At 45.5% G+C, this 22,939-nt stretch overlaps 1 protein-coding gene across 1 annotated transcript in view; it reads right to left on the reverse strand.

The window, feature by feature from the left end:
• PTS (6-pyruvoyltetrahydropterin synthase) overlaps positions 1–21,379 on the reverse strand; it is a 30,885-nt gene extending 9,506 nt beyond the window's left edge. The window contains exons 1-3 of the mRNA XM_040409403.1: positions 21,288–21,379; positions 5,337–5,416; positions 3,923–3,945 (exon numbers count right to left, since the gene is read on the reverse strand). Coding sequence (XP_040265337.1) covers positions 3,923–3,945; positions 5,337–5,416; positions 21,288–21,379 — 195 coding nt within the window. The remainder of the gene's footprint in view (positions 1–3,922; positions 3,946–5,336; positions 5,417–21,287) is intronic.
• Between the last annotated feature and the right edge of the window lie 1,560 nt (positions 21,380–22,939).

Raw genomic sequence — 22,939 nt, forward strand, 5'->3', positions numbered from 1 at the left:
TCCACTTGCCGGAATTACACGCCGGATCCGGAAAAACGCAAGTGTACTGAAAGCATTTGAAGACGGAACAGTCTTCCAAATGCGTTCAGTGTTACTATGGCACCCAGGACGCTATTAAAGTCCTGGTTGCCATAGTAGGAGCGGGGAGCGGGGGAGCAGTATACTTACAGTCCGTGCGGCTCCCGGGGCGCTCCAGAGTGACGTCAGAGCGCCCCATGCGCATGGATGACGTGATCCATGTGATCACATGATCCATGCGCTTGGGGCGCCCTGACGTCACTCTGGAGCGCCCGGGGAGCCGCACGGACGGTAAGTATGCTGCTCCCCCGCTCCCCGCTACACTTTACCATGGCTGCCAGGACTTTAGCGTCTTGGCAGCCATGGTAACCACTCTGAAAAAGCTAAATGTCGGCTCCGGCAATGCGCCGAAACGACGTTTAGCTTAAGGCCGGATCCGGATCAATGCCTTTCAATGGGCATTAATTCCGGATCCGGCCTTGCGGCAAGTGTTCCGGATTTTTGGCTGGAGCAAAAAGCGCAGCATGCTGCGGTATTTTCTCCGGCCAAAAAACGTTCCGTTCCGGAACTGAAGACATCCTGATGCATCCTGAACGGATTTCTCTCCATTCAGAATGCATTAGGATAATCCTGATCAGGATTCTTCCGGCATAGAGCCCCGACGACGGAACTCTATGCCGGAAGACAAGAACGCAAGTGTGAAAGAGCCCTTACTTAGGATGCAACTAAATATAGTCATTAAACTGTCTGGCACATATCAAATAAATCGAACCCAGTCGATATCTTCAGCCGACGACCAGTCTCCAGATGTGGCTAGATTCTCAGCGTCTTGGGGATCTTCTCCGTAGGGCCAGCCATTCCTGAACTTCTGCAGGGGAGGTGAAGAAGTTCGCTCTGTCTCCGTCCGCCACTCTGAGTCTTGCTGGATAGCCCATAGAATACGGGATGCTTGCTTCTTTCAGGTGCCTCTTTACATCCATGAATGTGTCTCGTTGTTTTTGTAATTCCATAGAGAAGTCTGGGAATATGGAAACCTTTGCACAGTCGTATTTAATTTCTTGTTTTCTTCTGGCCAGGGCTAATATTCTGTCTCTATCTGTGCAATTGAGAAGCCTGGCGAGCGTGGGTCGAGGCGGGGCCCCTGGCGGTGGAGGTTTTGCCGGTATTCTATGCGCCCGTTCTACAGCGTAGGCTGAGGAGAATTCTGCCTCTGGGAAAAGTTATTTTATCCAGTTTTCTATGAACTCGCCTGGCTTGCGTCCTTCTACTCTTCCAGGGTGACCAATAATTCTGATGTTGTTTCTACGAAGCCTGTTTTCTAAGTCATCTGCTTTCTGCTTCCATGTTTCTGCTTTAGTATTTAGATCAGATATGGACCGTGGGACTGTAGCCGTAACATCTTCTATGAGTGAAATACATTCTTCAGCATGTTGGACTCTCTCCCAGAGATTTTCTATATCTTGACGTAACAGTCCTAGGTCAATTTTAACTTCATCTAGTTTCCCTGCGAGAGAGGTTTTACATGCTGATATGGCTTCTAAAACTTGTGCAAAGACTTGTTTGAGCGTGAGTTCTTCTTGGTCCTTCTCAGAGGGGAGTGTAGGCGCTGATAAATCCGACGCTGTACTTTCCCCTGTGTGAACATTTCGCTGCGGCAATGGTGACCTCGTTCCATCATCTGGTTGTCTGGCAAATTCACACAGTTTTTCGGCAGCATTCTGCGCTTTTTCCGGCCCCATTGTTACATCAGGATATATATGCTATCTCTTAGCTGGTATAAACAGAGGTTGTTTTAAACAGTGGGAGACTTGTGCTCCTATCTTGTGCAGGAGCGTATCGCTGTCTGTCTTTCTTCTCTCCTCACCGCGCTGTGGCAGCGAGGTCAAGATGGCTGACTGGCGGGAAAGTGGAAGAGCCCCTGTGATGCGCCGATTCCCGCTCCCTCGTCTTCCAACTTTCCCCACTGACTCCCGGACCTCACTTCTGCCTCTTACCGGCTCCGGATTCCTTTTGGACCTCCCGGTCCTCTGTGCAGGAGGATCGCTCGGTTCTCCAGCCGATCTCTCAGTGCGGCTCACAGCGCTGCTGCCTCGTGTGCTCCACAAGATGAGAGACACTGGCGATCAGTCAGTACTTCAGCTGTGCTCTTTGAAGGGTGGTACTGTGCTAAAATGGTGTAGTAACAGCAGGATTTGTCCTGAAATATAGCCTTGGCCGCGGAGCTCTTGTTATCTGCGTCCAGCTCCCCCCCCCCCCCCCCGAATTAGTCATTTTTAACCAGTATATTAATAAAGTTTTGTTATTTTACTTTTAAACCGTCGATTCCATTCAGTGATTTGAGTAACTGGATTTACACAGAGGATTCAGCTCTTCCAAACAGCGGACATGAAAAGTGGATATCGGGCCGACGTTATCCCCCCCCCCAGTATTAAAATCATTGGTGGGCAGTGCGCCCTCCCCCCTCCATCATTGGTGGCAGCGGCAGTTCCGATCGGAGTCCCAGCAGTGTAATGCTGGGGCTCCGATCGGTTACCACGGCAGCCAGGACGCTACTGAAGTCCTGTCTGCCATGGTCAGTTACTCAGCAGCATTATACTTACATGCGCTGTGGCCGCCCGGCGCTCCTTCTTCTTGTAACTTACAGGTCTGTGCGGCGCATTGCTATAAGCACTGCCCACCAATGCAGACATTGTAGAAACATTCCCGGCACCCGACCTCTGACAGCGAGCAGTAGGCGTAGAGCAGTGACGCAGTCGCGGTGACAGAGCGGGGAAGGGGGGGGGGGCGCGTGGTGTAGTGACATCGTGGGGAAGAAGAAATGACAGAGCTGGAGCAATGAAAGGTTCTGTCATGTCTCCGGCTCAGGGGGAGGAGCAGTGACAGAGCCGTTACAGAGCCAGGGGCATTGATAGAACTCTCAACTCTGCCAGCGTCCCTCAGAGGACCCCCTTTCTGCAGGTGTTGTCAAACTGGGAAGGTGAGGGGGGTTCTTTCCATGCCACATCAGCAGCTAATTTGCCTAAATCACCTAAAGGTACAGGTAGTAATGTGCTAAGAGCAAGAGTCGGCACTAAACTAATTGCTGTGATCACATTAAGGCCTCGTTCACACCAGGCAGTGCGTTCCGGCCCAATTCTGTCCAGAATGCACTGCACCGCATTGTGGCCGGCTAACTATATTGTGGGGCAGGAGGGGGCGTAGTGGTCTGTGGAAGTGATTGGCACCATAACCATGCCAAACGGCTGCAACGCGATCGGCTGCACAGGATCGCAAGGCATATTATGCCTGCGGTCCAGTCCAAACAAAATGCTGCAAGCTGCATTTTGACCGGACCTCAGGCATAATTGTGCCTTGCGATCCCGTGCATCCGATTGCCTGCGGCTGTGGCTACGGTGCCTTTCACTTCAATGGATCGTCATGCCCCCTCCTGCCCCACAACATAGTGAGCCGGCCGCGATGTAGTGCATTCTGGACAGAATCATCTGGTGTGAACGAGGACTAAACTTAGAGTCATTTCACACCACAAAGACTAGTACGCAAGCCAGCCACCTCCCTGCATAAGGAAGCGTGGCGGTGCATTGAAATATGGTTTTGATTTAAAATTATTTTTTGTATCAGGACAAGTAGATTGTCATGAGGAACAAGTAGATCGAGCCCCTGCTTTAGTCCTTCAACAAGTAGTTTTTTTTATTTTATTTCCCCTGGGCTATAATACATTTTTAATTACATGCAATTACAAAATTATTCAGATCCAGGTGCTGGCTTGAAAAATATACAATATTCTTTTTGTGGGACAACCCGTTTAACAATGTAATGGTTCCACAAGGTAGAAAATCCCATGGTTGTGTCTATACTGGTAGATACACGATTCTACTCGCAAAAAGAAAAAAAATGGATCACTTACTTCTCCTCGTACAGTGACGATCACTAGAAGAAAAAAAAAAACAGAAATAAGTAATTATTTTAGTCGGTTGCACAATTCCTATAGGATTATTGCTACCAGATGCAGTCTACATTCCTTCCTGCCAATAGTCTAAAAACGGAACATTCAGGCCCCGGAGCCTGTTCCAGACTCGCTGTCTCTCTGCATTCCAAGTGGAACATCGCCGTTTCCTTCTTCAAACATTTGTTCCAGACTCGCTGTCTCTCTACCTTCAGAGGAAAATGTCCTTGTTTCCTTCTCTGACCACTAATAGTCCAAAACAAAATGGCTTTATTCACACCAATTTACCACTCCTCCCGATAACCTGAGTTATTGACATTTCTCATTTCACAAACCCTTCATCTACAGTTCCACCAGAATTCTTTTATCTTCTCTTTGGCTTCATGACCTTCAAGCCATGACGTAGGAGGTGGTCATCTAAGCCAAACCACATGATGCTCTATAATGAGCCTTGACTACGGCAGATGTTACACAGTTGGGTTCAATAGAGATGTTTGTTCAGCCTCACACAGGGGCAGTCACATATACCGGTAGTTACAAAAAAAACAAAAACAAAAAAAATCACGGCTCTATCATGTGCAACCCTTCTCAGATCAATGCTACTACATTAATTGTTCATTACAGCAATAAATTCCATTTATTAGATAAGCTAGCCCTTTTTTTAACCCATTATTCCTCATGCACACAAACATATTTTCTTTCTGTGTTCTTTTTTTGCCGGACAAGTTGTAGGTTTTTAATGGCAACATTTTGGGGTAAACACAACTTGTTGACTAACTTTTATTCAAGGAGTTGTGTCATCCGAGACGTTCGTGGCATATCGTTACCTGTGGGACCTGCACTGTCTCTTGAACAGGGCCCTCCAAGTTAAATAAGAGCACACCGCACACGTGCTCCAGTCAATTTTATGGAAGTTCCAAAAATAGTTGCACGACCACCTCTCCATTCACCTTTATAGGATCACTGGAAATGGCCGAGCAAGATCTTGACTTTTTCAGAACTCCCATAGCAGTGAATGGAGAGCACTCCGTGCACGCATGGTGCGCTCTTCTTCATTTTGAGGGCCCGGTTATGGATACAGGAGTGGGTCCCAGAGGCGAGACCTGCACCTAACTGACATTGGTTGCATATCCTAGCGATATACTATCAATGTAGGAGATGGGAATAACCCGTTAAATACCTGAAAGTTAAGGGTCCGGCCTCTGGGACTCGCTCCCATTCAATGATCAGGGCCTCAATGCATTCAGCCAGGAATGGTGAGGTGGCGCTCTCCATTCACTTTAATAGCACTTCAGGAAATAGCCAAGTCAGTGGTGTAAGTGTATATGCATCAAGGGGGTCTGTTCACACTGGTCAGTTGTTTGCATCTCCTCACCTCGGTAATTGTGACCGTGTCCGTTAGGGTGGTTACACTTGCCGAAGATTTTTTTATTGTCCTCGTCACTGAGAGAATTGCTGTAAAATGAGATAAGACGACAGATGATCAAAAAAATGATGCATATCACATAAGCCTGGTTCACAGATAACCTGATCAAATCTGTGCCAAGGGCTGGAAATGACCCCAGCTATGTCCAACACCTCATCTAGTCTAGAGATTATCTCATTAGACGAACTAGAAGGACTAGACTGGTCCACAAATATCAATGCTCAAATATCTTGTGGTCCTCACCCAGACTGCGGAGAGCCCCAGTGATGCAGTCTCCCTTCATATCTTCCCTGCAGACATGCTGATGGTCTCCTGGAGCAGGTCCTTTGCCACCAACAGATTATCTCAAACTTTAAAGTTTGCCAAGTGTCAGGAAGAAAGTGACTTCAATGGAGGTAACGTGCCTGGTGGGGAATCTGAGATATACACACAGACACCAACTGTGTATTAAGACTTTGCCCCATAGGAAAAATACACAAAGATGTGTCTCACAAGGGAAAAAATAAATAAATAGACCTTTGGATCATAAATCCAAAGTCGATTCATTCAAATACTTCCATTTTAATGCTGTCGGCTCTGTGGAGCCAAAGTTAGTCTCTCCCGAGACTTTGGTGAATTTCTTCTGTATTCCTATCTGTGCATTGAAAAACAATTTAAAATAGCAATCTGAATTGGGCTTTGGTACTTGCTGGTATCTCGATACCAAAGCCCACTTCCTATTTTAAATTGTTTTTAAAGACGCAGATATGAATACACTAGGAAATCACCAAAGTCTCGCAAGACTTTAAGAACGTTGGCTCCTTGGAACTAATACAATTTAATGTCGTACAGAAACAGCATTAAAATGGAAGAATGCGAACAAATCGACTTCGGATCTATGATGCAAAGGTCGATTCGCTGAAGCCTAAAAGAGAACCATTTTGCTAGAATCACCTTGTGGAGGTGGCTCCCTAGGAGTCAAAATCTGTCTCTATAAACAAGCCTTGTTATAAGACAAGGGTAAATGCCAAGGCAGATAACCATCCGTAGACAGCTGTTCCTGGGTTCTTGCCCTTCATCAGTACAGAGTAGGATTTTGGCTGGCTGGGTGCAATGCCTTGGATATAGCTCGAGCAGGGTGCTGAATCTTTTTTAAGAGATCAGTCCTGTATGGAGAATTACTAAAAATGTTCCATGTTATGGAGACTTATTGGCAATGATAGAGGCTTCTCCTGAGAAAGAGAGCTTTCTTTAAAAGGTTCTCCGGGAATTTGGAAAATGAAAATACTTAAATATTACTTTAGTATAAATATATTCCCAAATACCTTTAATTAGTTATGATGGCTCGTTTTGTCTAGGGAGCAATCGTCCTATTAGTACACACAAAACCTGTCCTAATCACACAGGAAGACAAGTTACTTCAGAGCAGTGAGCCAAAGAGCTGCCTCATCTTCTTCTATGACCATGAATACAGTTTAATATCATCTTCAGCTAAACTCTGTAGAAATGGAGTTTATGAGGAGGCATGAAGTAGAGAGGGGGATGGTGTGGATGTGGATAATGAGCAGCAGAACTTGTATGCAGTCTCCATTACCACAGTCTGTCCTGACCATCCTCTCTATACTTCATGTCTACTCATGAACTCCATTCCCATAGAGATTTAGTTAAAGTTTTTATAATCTGTATTCAGGATCGTAACCTCTGACAAGCAAAGCAGAGAGGAGGATGAGGCAGCTCTTTACCTCAGTGCTCGGAAGTAACTTGTCCTGCTGTGTGATTAGGACAGGTTTTGAGCGAATTAATAGGACGGCAGCCATTTTGTTTTTACAAATGATTGCTCCCTAAACAAAATGAGCCATTATAAATAATGAAAGGTATATGGGAATATATTTGCAATAAAGTAATATTTAAGTATTTTCACTCTCTAAATTCCCGGAGAACCCCTTTAAAGAGGACCTATTACCACTCCTGACATGCCTGTTTTAATCTATTCTTATGACTATGTTGTGCCATTTGTTTATTATTTCTACTAGAAGTTATGAATGAATTGCTAGCAGTCTGCAGTAAGGGTACAGAGGGGTGGTAACCAGTTGGGGGGGGGGGGGGTGTACCTGCATAGTCTTTCTCTATCCAATCAGTGCTGCCATTTTCAGACTGTGCAGGTACCCCCCCCCCCCCAATTTATTACAAACCCTCTGTACCCTTACTGCAGACTGCTAGCAATTCAATCATAACTTCTAGTAGAAATAATAAAGGAATGGCATAGTATAGAGTCACAAGAATAGATGCTCCAGAATGGTTATTACATGGGGAACATAAGACGCTATTAAAACAGGCATGTCAGGAGTGGTGAAAAGTCCTCTTTAAAGGGAACCTGTCACCAGTTTTATGGTGTCCTAACTAAGGGCAACATAAATAAGTGACCGATTCTCTTAGCAAAATGCTGCGTCACTTTCTTTAATTAACCCAGTCAATCTGCCAACATCTTGTATTAAAAAGCTCCAGCTGATAATGATGAGTCATGAATATTCATGAGCTCCTGACTCTCCCCGCCTACCTGCTGCTGATTGACAGTTTTTTTCCATATGAATCAGCAGCAGGTGGGCGGGGGAGTGGCTATAGCTCTGAATTAAAAAAATGCTGGACTCACTGACATCACGCTGGACTCAAATCAGCTCATTAGCATGCGGCATCTTTGTGTGTATATTATGAGGTAACCATCTGTCACACCAGTAAGTGAATACATCTAAGGTAATTTTTAGTAGTTAATGATTGTATATAATTAGTTAGATTATAATCAAATATCCACATGACAGGATCCCTTTAAGCCTCATTCACATGTCAGTGTTTTGGTCAGTGATTGAGAGTAGGGATAAGCGAACTTGTGTATTAGTTTAAGCAGACTGTGATTGTCTATTGTTGTGATTTAGATGAAGATCAGATCACATTTTATGACCAATTTGTGCAGAAATCCACATCATTCCAAAGGGTTCACATACTTTTTCTTGCTACTGTATCTTATGTCTGTGGAGGCTCCAGTCCTGGTTTTGGCTCACAATTAGGGATAAGCGAACTTGTGTTTTCAAGTTCGGCGTACAAGGTTCGGATTATCTAAGAATTCTGTTATGGATTCAGCTACCATGGACCATAAGTTATGGTCCGTGGTAGAGGAATCCATAACAGAATTTTTTACTCTCAGATTTTGACTTTCCACTCAATTCAAATGCTAAAATCTGCATGCTGGTCAATTTCTAGGCAAAAAGAAAATTTCTGCAACATGTGGATGAGAACTGCTACTTTATCCTGCTGTGCATTTCCCATCTGCAAATCCAAATGGAAAGCATTTTTGTCTCATGTGGACCTAGCCAATTTCTCTCATTCTTTCGGGTAACGAATCAATTAGAAAATCCTCCAGTGCGCTCAGCTCCACACAGCTTTCCCAGATGCCTGAACTGGGAATGCATCTCTGTATAATTAGCTAGATTCTGGATAACCTACCAACAGGAAGTTACAAAAATTGTACCCATCCATTTCTGAGAAAGCTAGGTGACTACCAATGGTGGTAGTCACCTAGCTTTCTCAGAAATGGATGGGTACAATTTTTGTAACTTCCTGTTGGTAGAGGACTTATAATATGGCAACAGTCTGTGCCCACAGCCACTCCACTCCTCCTAGTGGACACAGTTGGCACTTTGCTCACTTGCTCCCAGTCTCTGGTTCTCCAGCGGTCCAGTTCCGCTGGCGCCCCCCTTCTCATGCCCAGTGGGCCAGGCTGCCAGAGTGGCGTTGATGGCCTCCCATGCAGTTTGATGCTTGCTTCTTCCTGGTACTTCCTCTCACTGGCTGTAGAGCTCATTCACGCTCCCTTTGGAGGGAGAAAGCAAGTCCATGTGCTCCTGATCCCTACGGCTCAGGATCCAGAGACCAATTGATCTCTGTGCAAGTTACTGCTTCTGCCACAGAAAAACTAGTAGAGAGACAGAAGGAAAGACAAGAACTCAGAATTTGCCTGGCCAAGCATAGGAGGCAGCAAGCAAAGCTGCTACTACAGCTATACAGACTTTGCTGCTTGTGAGGGATTACAGTTAAGACACCCATCACATTTAATGTCCTGGCCAGACAAGCCCCTAAGACCTGTATCCAGTAGTGGACACTACAGCCATTATTTCCAGCGGGCGGTGATCGGAACCCGGTGCCTGCTCAAATCATTCAGCAGGCACCTTGGCTAAATGGGCGGGGGGGTCCCGTGAAACCCCCGTGTCGGCGATCGTCGCAAACCGCAGGTCAATTCAGACCTGCGGTTTGCGGCAGCGTGTGGCGGTGCCATCGGGTCCCCATGCGGCTGTAGGGGGGACCCGATGGCATGGAAGGCAGCGCAATGCCTAAGGAAGGCATCGCGCTGCCTTCCGGTGACGAGCCTGTGAGATCCACCCCCCCGGAAGCTGTATGAGTAATACACACAGTATTACTTATACAGCCAATGCATTCCAATACAGAAGTATTGGAATGCATTGTAAAGGATTAGACCCCCAAAAGTTCAAGTCCCAAAGTGGGACAAAAAAGAAAAAAGTGAAAAAAAAAGTTGAAAAAATAAAGTTTCCCCCCCAAAAAATTTAAAGTTTCAAGTAAAAATAAACAAAAACGTAATTTTCCCCAAATAAAGTAAAAAAAAAAAAATTGGTAAAAAATAGGGGTGGGGGGGGGAAAGTATACATATTAGGTATCGCTGCGTCCATATCGACCGGCTCTATAAAAATATTACATGATCTAACCCCTCAGATGAACACCGTAAAAAATAAAAAATAAAAACTGTGCTAAATAAACCATTTTTTTTTCACCTTACATCACAAAAAGTACAACAGCAAGCGATCAAAAAGGCGTTTGCCCACCAAAATAGTACTAATCTAACCGTCACCTCATCCCGCAAAAAATGAGCCCCTACCTGAGAAAATCGCCCAAAAAAATATAAAAACTATGGCTCAGAATATGGAGACACTAAAACATAATTTTTTTTGTTTTAAAAAAGCTGTTAGTGTAAAACTTACATAAATTTAAAAAAAGTATACATATTTGGTATCGCCGCGTCCGTATCGACCGGCTCTATAAAAATATCACATGACCTAACCCCTCAGATGAACACCGTAAGAAATTTAAAATAAAAACTGTGCTAAATAAACCATTTTTTGTCACCTTACATCACAAAAAGTGTAATAGCAAGCGATCAAAAAGTCACATGCACCCCAAAATAGTGCCAATACAACCGTCATCTCATACCGCAAAAATCATACCCTACCCAAGGTAATTGCCCAAAAACTGAAAAAATTATGGCTCTCAGACTATGGAAACACTAAAACATGATTTTTTTTGCTTCAAAAATGAAATCATTGTGTAAAACTTACATAAATAGAAAAAAATAGTATACATATTAGGTATCGCCGCATCCGTGACAACCTGGTCTATAAAAATACCACATGATCTAACCTGTCAGATGAATGTTGTAAATAACAAAAAATAAAAACGGTGCCAAAACAGCTATTTCTTGTTATCTTGCCTATGTAGTTTCTAAAATGGGGCCACTTTTTTGGAGTTTCTACTCTAGGAGTGCATCAGGGGGGCTTCAAATGGGACATGGTGTAAAAAAGAAACAGTCCAGCAAAATCTGCCTTCCAAAAACCCTATGGCATTCCTTTCCTTCTGCGCCCTGCCGTGTGCCCGTACAGCTGTTTACGACCACATATGGGGTGTTTCTGTAAACTACAGAATCAGGGCCATAAATATTGAGTTTTGTTTGGCTGTTAACCCTTGCTTTGTTACTGGGAAAAATGGATTAAAATGGAAAATCTGCCAAAAAATTGAAATTCTGAAATTTCATCTCCATTTGCCAATAACTCTTGTGGAACACCTAAAGGGTTAACGACGTGAACCCTTGCTTTGTAACTGGAAGATTTTTTTTTAAAGGAAACCTGTCACCAGGATTTTGTGCATAGAGCTGGGGACATGGGCTGCTAGATGGCCGCTAGCACATCTGCAATACCCAGTCCCCATAGCTCTGTGTGCTTTTATTGTGTTAAACCTTTTTGATCAATATGCAAATGACCTGATATGGAGTCCTGTATCCGGAGATGAGTCCAGCGGAAAGGAGCCCAGCACCGCCCCGCGTCCTCCGAATCTCCTCCTTGCTGGCTGACGTCACAAAGCTGGAGCGCCGAAATCTCGCGATGCGTGAGCTAGCGCATGCGTAGTTCGTTCCCTGTGCTGATGACAGCACAGGGAATGAACATGATGCCGACACTGCGCATGCGCTAGCTCGCGCATCGCGAGATTTCGGCGCTCCAGCTCTGTGACGTCAGCCAGCAAGGAGGAGATTCGGAAGACGCGGGGCGGTGCTGGGCTCCTTTCCGCTTGACTCATCTCCGGATACAGGACTCATATCAGGTCATTTGCATATTGATCAAAAAGGTTTAACACAATAAAAGCGCAGAGATGTGCTAGCGGCCATCTAGCAGCCCATGTCCTCAGCTCTATGCACAAAATCCTGGTGACAGGTTCGCTTTAAATGGAAAATCTGCCAAAAAAGTGACATTTGGAAATTGTATCTCTATTTTCCATTAATTCTTGTGGAACACTTAAAGGGTTAACAAAGTTAGTAAAATCAGTTTTGAATACCTTGAGGGGTGTAGTTTAAAGAATGGGGTAATTTTTGGGTGGTTTCTATTATTTAAGCCTCGCAAAGTGACTTCAGACCTGAACTGGTCCCTAAAAATTGGGTTTTTGAAAATTTCTTCTAAACTTCTAAGCCTTGTAACATCCCCCAAAAATAAAATATCATTCCCAAAATGATCCAAGCATGAAGTAGACATATGGGGAATGTAAAGTAATAACTATTTTTGGAGGTATTACTATGTATTATAGAAGTAGAGAAATTGAAACTTGGAAATTTGCAATTTTTTACAAATTTTAGGTAATTAAAAATTATTTTTTTTTTACTTCATTTTCCCAGTGTCATGAAGTACAATATGTGACGAAAAAACTATCTCAGAATGGTCTGAATAAGTCAAAGCGTTTTAAAGTTATCACCACTTAAAGTGACACTGGTCAGATTTGCAAAAAATGGCCAAGTCCTTAAGGTGAAATAGGGCCGAGTCCTTAAGAAGGGTAAAGACCAGGGGCCACTTAGATAACACCCTTAGAAGTAGCCCCAAGACAAATGTGTTCAAGTGACCATGTAAATATCGCTTATATTTCCATGAACATACAATAACCTATATGATTCTCCAGTGTAGTGAACAGATATTTATTCTACGTGTGCACATTACTCAGAGCATCAATTACGGCAAACATCCTTATCTGATGCGACAGATGTTCCTGTTTAAAGGGCCGTCTGTCAGTCGCCCAGTTTCCATACGCCTTATTTTAGGTGGATTTAGACAGCCCGATGGAGCAGGCAATCCTTGGGAAGGGACTGTTTCTTCCCAATAACAGCTCGCTCCTCAGTGGAGGTAAGAGCTGCATGTGCATGTAGCATTGCATCAATCACTTCCACCGTATGGGGATGAGCTATGGGTACAGCCGTCGCTCATCCTCGTACAGATTCCTGGTTTCTGGGCTGCAGCTCGCTGTTCACACAGCACGATCTGCTGCCCAGAAACACAGATTGAGGTGAAAGATGAATGAGCATTTTGCTCGTTCATAAGGTGATCTGCGGCATCTCTTCACGGGCCGATTATCAGGAACAGGCCTTTGTACTAAGGTTTGTTCCTGATAATCTGCCCCACAATCGGGCAGTGTAAACCCGCCATTATATATACTTGGACCCCGCATACTATTTTGGATGAGTGCAAGTTTTCAGAAGGAAACCCTCTGCCTATGGGTTTGTTAATAAATGTGTCTTCTTGATAATTGGAGCAATAATCTGCCTGGCTCCTATACTGATGAAGGGTTCAGTTGCCCGAAATATTGCAAAATAAATGGAGTGCTGCAGTAGCTGGTCTGTGAACCCTCCTAGGCACCAGGGCCTGGGTGTGACTGCTACCTCCGCACCTCTATAGCTTTGCACCTAGTTAAGAGAAAGCTACCAAGTTTTGACTTGGCACCGAGTACGGATTTACAACTGCTGGGATAATGAGCTTCCAGTTTCCGAGGCGAACAGGTGATCTAGTGTCGCTGCTGCTGGCATACTGACATGGGACACGTCACGTAAGCACATATCTACACGTCACATCTATTGTGTATGGTCTGCTTTTGGCAGGACTGGCTGACCATCTAATGTGTATGGGTGGGCTTTTTTTTTTTTTTTAAACCAAACTTTTTTATTTTTGATTAATTTAAGACATATACATTGTATACAATCCAATGTTTACAGAGTTATTACATAAGTCCATTAACAAGCTTACTCAGGGTTGGTATGGGTGGGCTTTTTAACTCTCACCCTGAGGGCAGATGTTAGGGGAGATCAGGATCGGGCTGTTGGATTTCAACAGGTTCGGTCCTTTTGGTCTTAGGGCTCAGGCACACGAACATATGCTTTTTCCGTGTCCGTTCCATTTTATTGTGGCCCGTTTATAGGTTGAGAATTATGGCGTTAAAGTTTTTGCCCCACGCAACATGAAGGCTATGTGCTTTCCTGCCCCTGGCCACAAAGCTTTTAGCTACGCTCCTCTCTCCAACCAGGGCCGGCCTTTGGGGTGTGCGAGCTGTGCGGCCGCACAGGGCGCCATGGCAACAGGGGCGCCCTTAATACTTTATAGACGCCCTGCCTTTGTCACAACTTGCACGTTGATTCTAATCCGTCCTCAGGAGAGGATGTTTCTGCTGGGATTCAAACTCATGACCTTCTGTATCAGAGGCAAAGCACTTACCCGCACAGCTATAAGAGCTGCATAGCCAGCCACTGACAGAAAAAATATGAGACTTCCACTGTAGACTCTGTTATAGCTGTTATAGCCAGTGTACATCTATACACACCCAGCACTGATATATCTCAATATGACAAATGCCCCAGCACACTCAGCTTTGCTACATCTCTATATATGATAGCTGCCTCAGCACACCCAGCTCTGCTACATCTAATACACATGACAGCTGCCCCAGCACACTCAGCTCTACTATATCTCTAAATATGACAGCTGCCCCAGCACACCCAGCTCTGCTACATCTATACACATGACAGCTTTCCCTGCACACTCAGCTCTGCTATATCTATATATCTCTAAGTATTACTATACAGTAGATATATTTATATAGATATAGCAGAGCGGAGTGTGCTGGGGCAGCTGTCATGTGTATAGATGTAGCAGAGCTGGGTGTGCAGGGGCAGCTGTCATGTGTATAGATGTAGCAGTGCTGGGGCAGCTATCATATATAGAGATATAGCAGAGCTGAGTGCGCTGGGGCAGCTGTCATGTGTTATAGATGTAGTAGAGCTGGGTGTGCTGGGGCAGCTGTTATGTGTATAGATGTAGCAGAGCTGGGTGTGCTGGGGCAGCTGTCATATATAGAGATATAGCAGAGCTGAGTGCGCTGGGGCAGCTGTCATGTGTATGGATTTACACTAGCTATTAAAGCTTTAAACAAGTCTACAGTAGAAGTCTCATATTTCTTCAGTCAGTGGCTATGCAGCTCTTATAGCTGTGTGTTTAAGTGCCTTACCTCTGATACAGAAGGTCGTGGGTTCGAGTCCCTGCAGAAACTTTTCTGAAATACACAAGCACTGACTCCATATATGGACAAACAGCACTGGGACACAGGCCGTAAGAGGCCTGCATCACATCGCTGACATGGAGGTAAGTATAAATGTTTTTTTTAAATACCCGACTGTTACTGCCACATGAGGGGAGCGGGAGGCACTTGATACTGGCACATGGGGGAGGATGGTGGCACCTGATACCGGCACATAGGGGGGAGGAGAGAGGCACTTGATACTGGCACTTTTGAGGGGGAAGATGGCACTATGATACTGGGACATGGGGGGGGGGGGGGGAGAGGCACTTGATACTGGCACTTTTGGGGGGGGGCTCGAGATGGCACTATGATACTGGGACATGGGGGGGAGGAGAGAGGCACTTGATACTGGCACATTGGGGGGTTTGGCACTTGATACTTGCACATGGGGGGGTTGGCACTATGATACTGGGACATGTGGGGGGGAGGAGAGAGGCACTTGATACTGGCACATGATAGGGGGGCATCTATGGGGACACTTACTGGCACATTATTGGGGGGCATTATGGGGGTCCCTCTTTTACAGGCACATTATAAGGCCCTTAATCATACCCAGTGTCACCCATAGCCAGTCTCCTGCCCTTCTTAATCATACTTTGTCACCTTTGCCCAGCCCCCTGCCCCCCTTAATCATACCCAGTGTCACCCAGAGCCAGTCCCCTGCCCCCCTTAATCATACCCTGTCACCTTTACCAAGTCCCCTGCCCCCCTGCCCCCCTTAATCATACCCAGTGTCAACCAAAGCCAGTCCCCTGTCTAATTGAGGGGGCAGGGGACTGGGTAAGGGTGACACTGGGTATGATTAAGAAGGGCAGGGGACTAAGCAAAGGTGACAGGGTATGATTAAGGGGGGGCAGGGGACTGGCTCTGGGTGACACTGGATATGATTGTACTTGTTTGCACTTGGGAAGGGGGGGGGGCACAAGATTAGCTCGCACAGGGCGCCTGAACACCTAAGGCCAGCCCTGTCTCCAAATTATAGCAAAAGGCAATTTCTACTCTAAAGAACTTCAATAGATGCCATGTAAGGGTACATTTCTTCTGTCTGTGGCAGCTACAACACCTTTCTAGATGCCCTATTTTGTCCACTCAGGACCCCTGTTATCCAAACAGAGAGCTGCCTAATAAAGCAGCTGTTGCTCTGGTGGACTCAGGCCAGGGGAAGGGGGGTTTGAAAGCTGAACATCCCCTTTAAGATAATAAGAGAGAGAATTATTAAACTGGTGTAAAGCAGAACTGGCTCAATTGCCCATAGCAACCAATCAGATTTCACCTTTTATATTCCAAAGGCGCTCTGAAAACTATAAGGTGGAATCTGATTGGTTGCTTTAGTTTTCCTTTACATCAATTTTGATAAATCTCCCCCAATAATGTCTAACCTAAAATAATGGACTAATCTAATTAACAAGATCCAAAATAGAGCCAGACCCAATCCACAAGAGGAGCTGCACTCTCCAGCAATTTAATCATATGGACACTGTTCTGTCAGTCACTGGGGGAGATTTATCAAACTGGTGTAAAGTAGAACTGGTTTAGTTGTCCATAGCAACCAATCAGATCCCACCTTTCATTTTCCAAAGGAACTCTGAAAGATGAAAGGTGGAATCTGATTGGTTGTTATGGGCAACTAAGCCAGTTTTACTTTGCACCAGTCACATGAAAGGAACAGTTCCTGAAACAACCTAAGGGCGCATTCACATGACCGTAATTCTGGGTCTGCATCCGCTCCGCAATTTTGCGGAACGGGTGCGGATCCATTCATTTCAATAGGGACGCAAAAGATGTGGACAGCACACTGTGTGCTGTCTGCATCCGTTGTTCAGTCCTGGACAAGAATAGGCGTTTTCTATATAGCACGGGACATGTGCGGTCCGCAAAACGTGGAAAACACACACGGCTGGTATCCGCAATTTGCGGACCGCAAAACACTTACGGTCGTGTAAATGCACCCTAATAATGGGGCTTGGTCTCATATGCATCAAAATAGAAGCAGAATAGTGCACTTGTTTGGCCGGATGCCCTAAGACAAACTCAATGGACCCCATTAAAGTGGTCTTCTAACTGACCTAGTACGTGATTGAGGAAGGGGATCCGACACCAGGGACCCTGCTGAATAGCTGTTTTAGGAGGCCACAGCACTCCGGTGAGGGCCGCTGCCTCCTCACAGCTTATTAAGCACAGCGCCGTACATTGTATAGTGGCTGTGCTTGGTATTGCAGCTCAGCCACATTTATTTTGAGCTGCGCCTAGGCCATGTGACCGATGAACGTGACATCACTGGCCTAGGAAAAGCTGTGCTAAGGCTGTGGCCTCCTCAAACAGCTGATCAGAGGGGGTCCTGGGTGCCACCGATACTGTCCTGAGCATAGGTCTTCAGTATAATACAGTCAGAAAACCCCTTTTAAAATCAATCAGGACCATCCATCACTCTAAGGCCGAATGCACACGGCCGTGTTCCGTGGCCGAGAGCGGTCCGTGGTAACCCGGCCGGGATTCCTGCTCACAGCAGGAGCGCACGGTGTCATTGGTTGCTATGACGCCGTGCGCTTCATGCCGCCGCTGCACTACAGTAATACACTATACGAGTGTATTACTGTACAGCAGCGGCGGCATGAAGCGCATGGCGTCATAGCAACCAATGACACCGTGCGCTCCTGCTCTGAACAGGAATCCAGCCCGGCATACCACGGACCGCTCTCGGCCGCGGAACACGGCCGCGTGCATTCGGCCTTAGTTTCAGTTTTGTGCCGGATCTGGCATTTCTGTAGAACAATGGAAACAGCTAGCCTTACACATCATTTAATAGTAAAGGGGTTATCCAGGACTTGTGGTGGAGTTCATATTGACCTGGTCCCCGTCGCTGGGTTTCGGCTCCATTGCTCCTCGGCTGTCTCTGCAGCTCCGTGACACTCTGGCATCACCATCCTGTTAAAGGGCGCCACATGACTGCTGCAGCCAATCACTGGCCTCAGAGGTGACCTATTACCCATGCAGCACGTCACTGTGTCAACATTCCCCAATGGGTGACAGGTCACCTCTGCAGCCAATGATTGACTGCAGCAGTTATGGGCACTCGTTAACAGGATGTTGATGGCTGAGCATCGCGGAGCTGCAGAGATGCCCGGGGAGCAATGGAGCCGGAACCGCTGTGGTGGAGACCAGGTAAGTGTGAATCCCAACACAGGTCAGTAACTCTCTGGGGTCTTTTTAATTCTTGAATAATCCCCTTAATCTACCACTATACAGTGCAATATAATAATGCAATGTAATGCTACTATACTATAATATACTGTAGTGCAATCTAATATATATATATATATATATATATATATATACACTGCTCAAAAAAATAAAGGGAACACTTAAACAACACAATGTAACTCCAAGTCAATCACACTTCTGTGAAATCAAACTGTCCACTTAGGAAGCAACACTGAGTGACAATCAATTTCACATGCTGTTGTGCAAATGGGATAGACAACAGGTGGAAATTATAGGCAATTAGCAATACACCCCCAATAAAGGAGTGGTTCTGCACTTCTCAGTTCCTATGCTTCCTGGCTGATGTTTTGGTCACTTTTGAATGCTGGCGGTGCTTTCACTCTAGTGGTAGCATGAGACGGAGTCTACAACCCACACAAGTGGCTCAGGTAGTGCAGCTTATCCAGGATGGCACATCAATGCGAGCTGTGGCAAGAAGGTTTGCTGTGTCTGTCAGCGTAGTGTCTAGAGCATAGAGGCGCTACCAGGAGACAGGCCAGTACATCAGGAGACGTGGAGGAGGCCGTAGGAGGGCAACAACCCAGCAGCAGGACCGCTACCTCCGCCTTTGTGCAAGGAGGAACAGGAGGAGCACTGCCAGAGCCCTGCAAAATGACCTCCAGCAGGCCACAAATGTGCATGTGTCTGCTCAAACGGTCAGAAACAGACTCCATGAGGGTGATATGAGGGCCCGACGTCCACAGGTGGGGGTTGTGCTTACAGCCCAACACCGTGCAGGATGTTTGGCATTTGCCAGAGAACACCAAGATTGGCAAATTCGCCACTGGAGCCCTGTGCTCTTCACAGATGAAAGCAGGTTCACACTGAGCACATGTGACAGACGTGACAGAGTCTGGAGACGGCGTGGAGAACATTCTGCTGCCTGCAACATCCTCCAGCATGACCGGTTTGGCATTGGGTCAGTAATGGCGTGGGGTGGCATTTCTTTGGAGGGCCGCACAGCCCTCCATGTGCTCGCCAGAGGTAGCCTGACTGCCATTAGGTACCGAGATAGGTACCTCAGACCCCTTGTCAGACCATATGCTGGTGCGGTTGGCCCTGGGTTCCTCCTAATGCAAGACAATGCTAGACCTCATGTGGCTGGAGTGTGTCAGCAGTTCCTGCAAGACGAAGGCATTGATGCTATTGACCGGCCCGCCCTTTTCCCAGACCTTAATCCAATTGAGCATATCTGGGACATCATGTCTCGCTCTATCCACCAACGTCACGTTGCACCACAGACTGTCCAGGAGTTGGCAGATGCTTTAGTCCAGGTCTGGGAGGAGATCCCTCAGGAGACCGTCCGCCACCTCATCAGGAGCATGCACAGGCGTTGTAGGGAGGTCATACAGGCACGTGGAGGCCACACACACTACTGAGCCTCATTTTGACTTGTTTTAAGGACATTACATCAAAGTTGGATCAGCCTGTAGTGTGTTTTTCCACTTTAATTTTGAGTGTGACTCCAAATCCAGACCTCCATGGGTTGAAAAATTTGATTTCCATTTTTAAATTTTTGTGTGATTTTGTTGTCAGCACATTCAACTATGTAAAGAACAAAGTATTTCAGAAGAATATTAAATTAATTCAAATCTAGGATGTGTTTTTTTTTTGTGTTCCCTTTATTTTTTTGAGCAGTATATATATATATATATATATATATATATATATATATATATATATATATATATATATATATATATATATTAGCCAATACAAGCCTGCCAGCCTTTCACTTAAATCCTAACTGCCATACACACGGTCACATGTCCCTTATCCGCCAATAGAAGCTCGCAGGTCCTACTCCAAGTTGCCATAACAACTGATCACAGGTTTTAGCAGTTCGCAGGACCTGAAATATTCAGTCATATGACGGCACAACTACACTGCTACATGCATGGGGGGCAGGGGCCACTATTGAAAGGACGGTGGTCACCGTTAAAGGACCGGCCACTGTGAAAGTCACTGTTAAAGGGGTGGTCACCGGTAAAGGGGCGGCCATTGTGAAAGTCACTGCTATTTAATATAAAATTGCAATGAATAAATACCCCAGCAACGCCAGGTCATCAGCTAGTATTATTATAAAATATAAAAGATTATAATTGATATCACTAATGCAACTATTATAATATACTGTGTAGTATAAAACTGCTACAATAGATAATGCAGTGTAATATTTATATACTGTTACATACCATAATGCAAGGCACTGTATTATAATATTTTCTAATACAATGTAATATCTAGAAAATTATCTATTAGATATTACATTATTGTATATTACAAATAGAATATATAGCAGCTTTACATTGCATTCCATATTATACCACTGCTCTATATCATATTACAGTAGATCACTGCATAGTGTGGAATAATAATGCTATAATATTTTATGAAACATAACACTACTATGCTGCAATATCATTTAATGCAATATAATATAATAATGCTATAACATACTATTATAATAATGCAATATAATATAATAATGCTATAACATACTATTATAATAATGCAATATAATACTGCTATAATATCATTTAATGCAATATACTATTATAATGCTATGAAATATAATACTGCCATGCTGTAATATTTAGTGCAATACCCTATTATAATAATGCTATAATGTAACGGCTGGCAAAGTACTATTATATGCTATAATTAATACAGTGTGGTCCAAAATGCTATTATATAACACAGTGCACTGTACTATATTGATATAATGTAATATCTGGTATATTATTATTTAGTTTATTGGGTCACATTATATCACTTGAGCAGCATTACATGTCCTATTGCAGTGTGATAAATAATGCCATGTCACACCACTGCTCCTGTAATGATAACATCCTGTAGTACGGGCTCGTCCAATGCAGTAAGTAGGGTTGGTCCTGCTGGCCGAGGACACATCGCGGTGATGCCACACAGCCCACTCACCAGTGCAGCCGGTGGCAGGCACTGAAGGCCGCGGTGCGGGAGATCTGGATGACCCGGGGGGGCCGCTGCCTCACGACGTCTCCGTTCTGCATGCTGCGGTGCGGCGCTCTGCTCTGCTGCCCGGATCTCTCACACGGCAGGTGCACGTCAGGGGGATTGTCAGCAGCGCCGGGCTCTGATTGGCTCCCAGCAACTTCTCCTCACTGACGTCACTAGTTAACCCCATGTGGTGACGTAAAAACTGTAATGTAAAATCCCAGAGGTGTGCAGTCCCTGTCCTCCACAGATAGGACGGGTGCTTATTTACTTTAGGCAGACCTCCGCTCCCAAGTGTCCCTGTTTTGGACCCAAGTCCCTCTTTTCTACTTAAAGGGGTATTCCCATCTGAGACAATGGGGGCAAATCGCTAGGATATGTCCCCATTGTCTGATAGGTGCGGGTCTCTATATTGAGAACGGAGCGGGGAAGGTGGTGGCTGGAGGACCCCGGGTTTCACCAGGTTAGGCCACCGCCAAGCGCTCTCCTCATAGTAGTGAATGGGAACACACCACGCTTGCGCAGCCACGGCTTCTATTCATATCTATGGGGCCGATGGAAATAGCTGAACCAGCGCTCGGCTATTTTCGGCGGCCCCATAGAAATGAATGGAGGGCTGCACATGCGCAGTGCGCCCTCTGGGACTTTGCCGGCTGCTTTTATGAGATAGGTGCAGGTCCGCACCTATCGTACAATAGGGACATATCATAGCGATATGCCCTATTGTCTGAAATGGGAATACCCCTTTAAATGTCCCTCTTTTTTTTATCTAAGGCGGGGATGCCCAACCTGCGGCCCTCCAGCTGTTGCAAAACTTCAATTCCTAGCATGCCCTAACAGCTGTAGGCTGTCCAAGCATACTGGGAGTTAGGCCTCTGTCACACGGGCGTCGCGTGTGAGGGCCAGCTAAGATGCGGGTGCGTCGCAGGAAAATGTGCGATTTTTCCGCGCGAGTGAAAAGCGTTTTGCACGCGCGTGAGAAAAATCGTCATGTTTGGTACCCAAACTCGAACCCGGACTTCTTCACAGAAGTTCAGGTTTGGGTTAGGTGTTGTGTAGATTTTATTATTTTCCCTTATAACATGGTGATGGATCATGTGACGGACCATGTGACGAGCGCAGTGATGTCACCACAGGTCCTTTTCCTCCTGGTCATCAAAGAAGAAGACAGAAGAGAAGCCGGGCTGCGCAAACAAGTGGATGAGGCGAGTTAAATTATTTTTTATTTTATTTTTTAACCCCTCTATCCCTATTTTACTAAGCATTCCGTATTCAGAATGCTATTATTTCCCCTTATAACCATGTTATAAGGGAAAATAATAATGATCGGGTCCCCATCCCGATCATCTCCTAGCAACCGTGCGTGAAAATCGCACTGCATCCGCAATTGCTCGCGATTTTCACGCAGCCCCATTCACTTCTATGGGGCCTGCGTTGCGTGAAAAACGCACAATATAGAGCATGCTGCGATTTTCACGCAACGCACAAGTGATGCGTGAAAATCACCGCTCATCTGCACAGCCCCATTGAAATGAATGGGTCCGGATTCAACTCACGCATTGCATCCTCGCGGAAATCCCGCCCGTGTGTGAAAGAGGCCCTATAGTTTTATAACA

Source organism: Bufo bufo, chromosome 10 (assembly GCF_905171765.1).
Source record: "Bufo bufo chromosome 10, aBufBuf1.1, whole genome shotgun sequence".
In the NCBI taxonomy this organism is placed as follows: domain Eukaryota; kingdom Metazoa; phylum Chordata; class Amphibia; order Anura; family Bufonidae; genus Bufo; species Bufo bufo.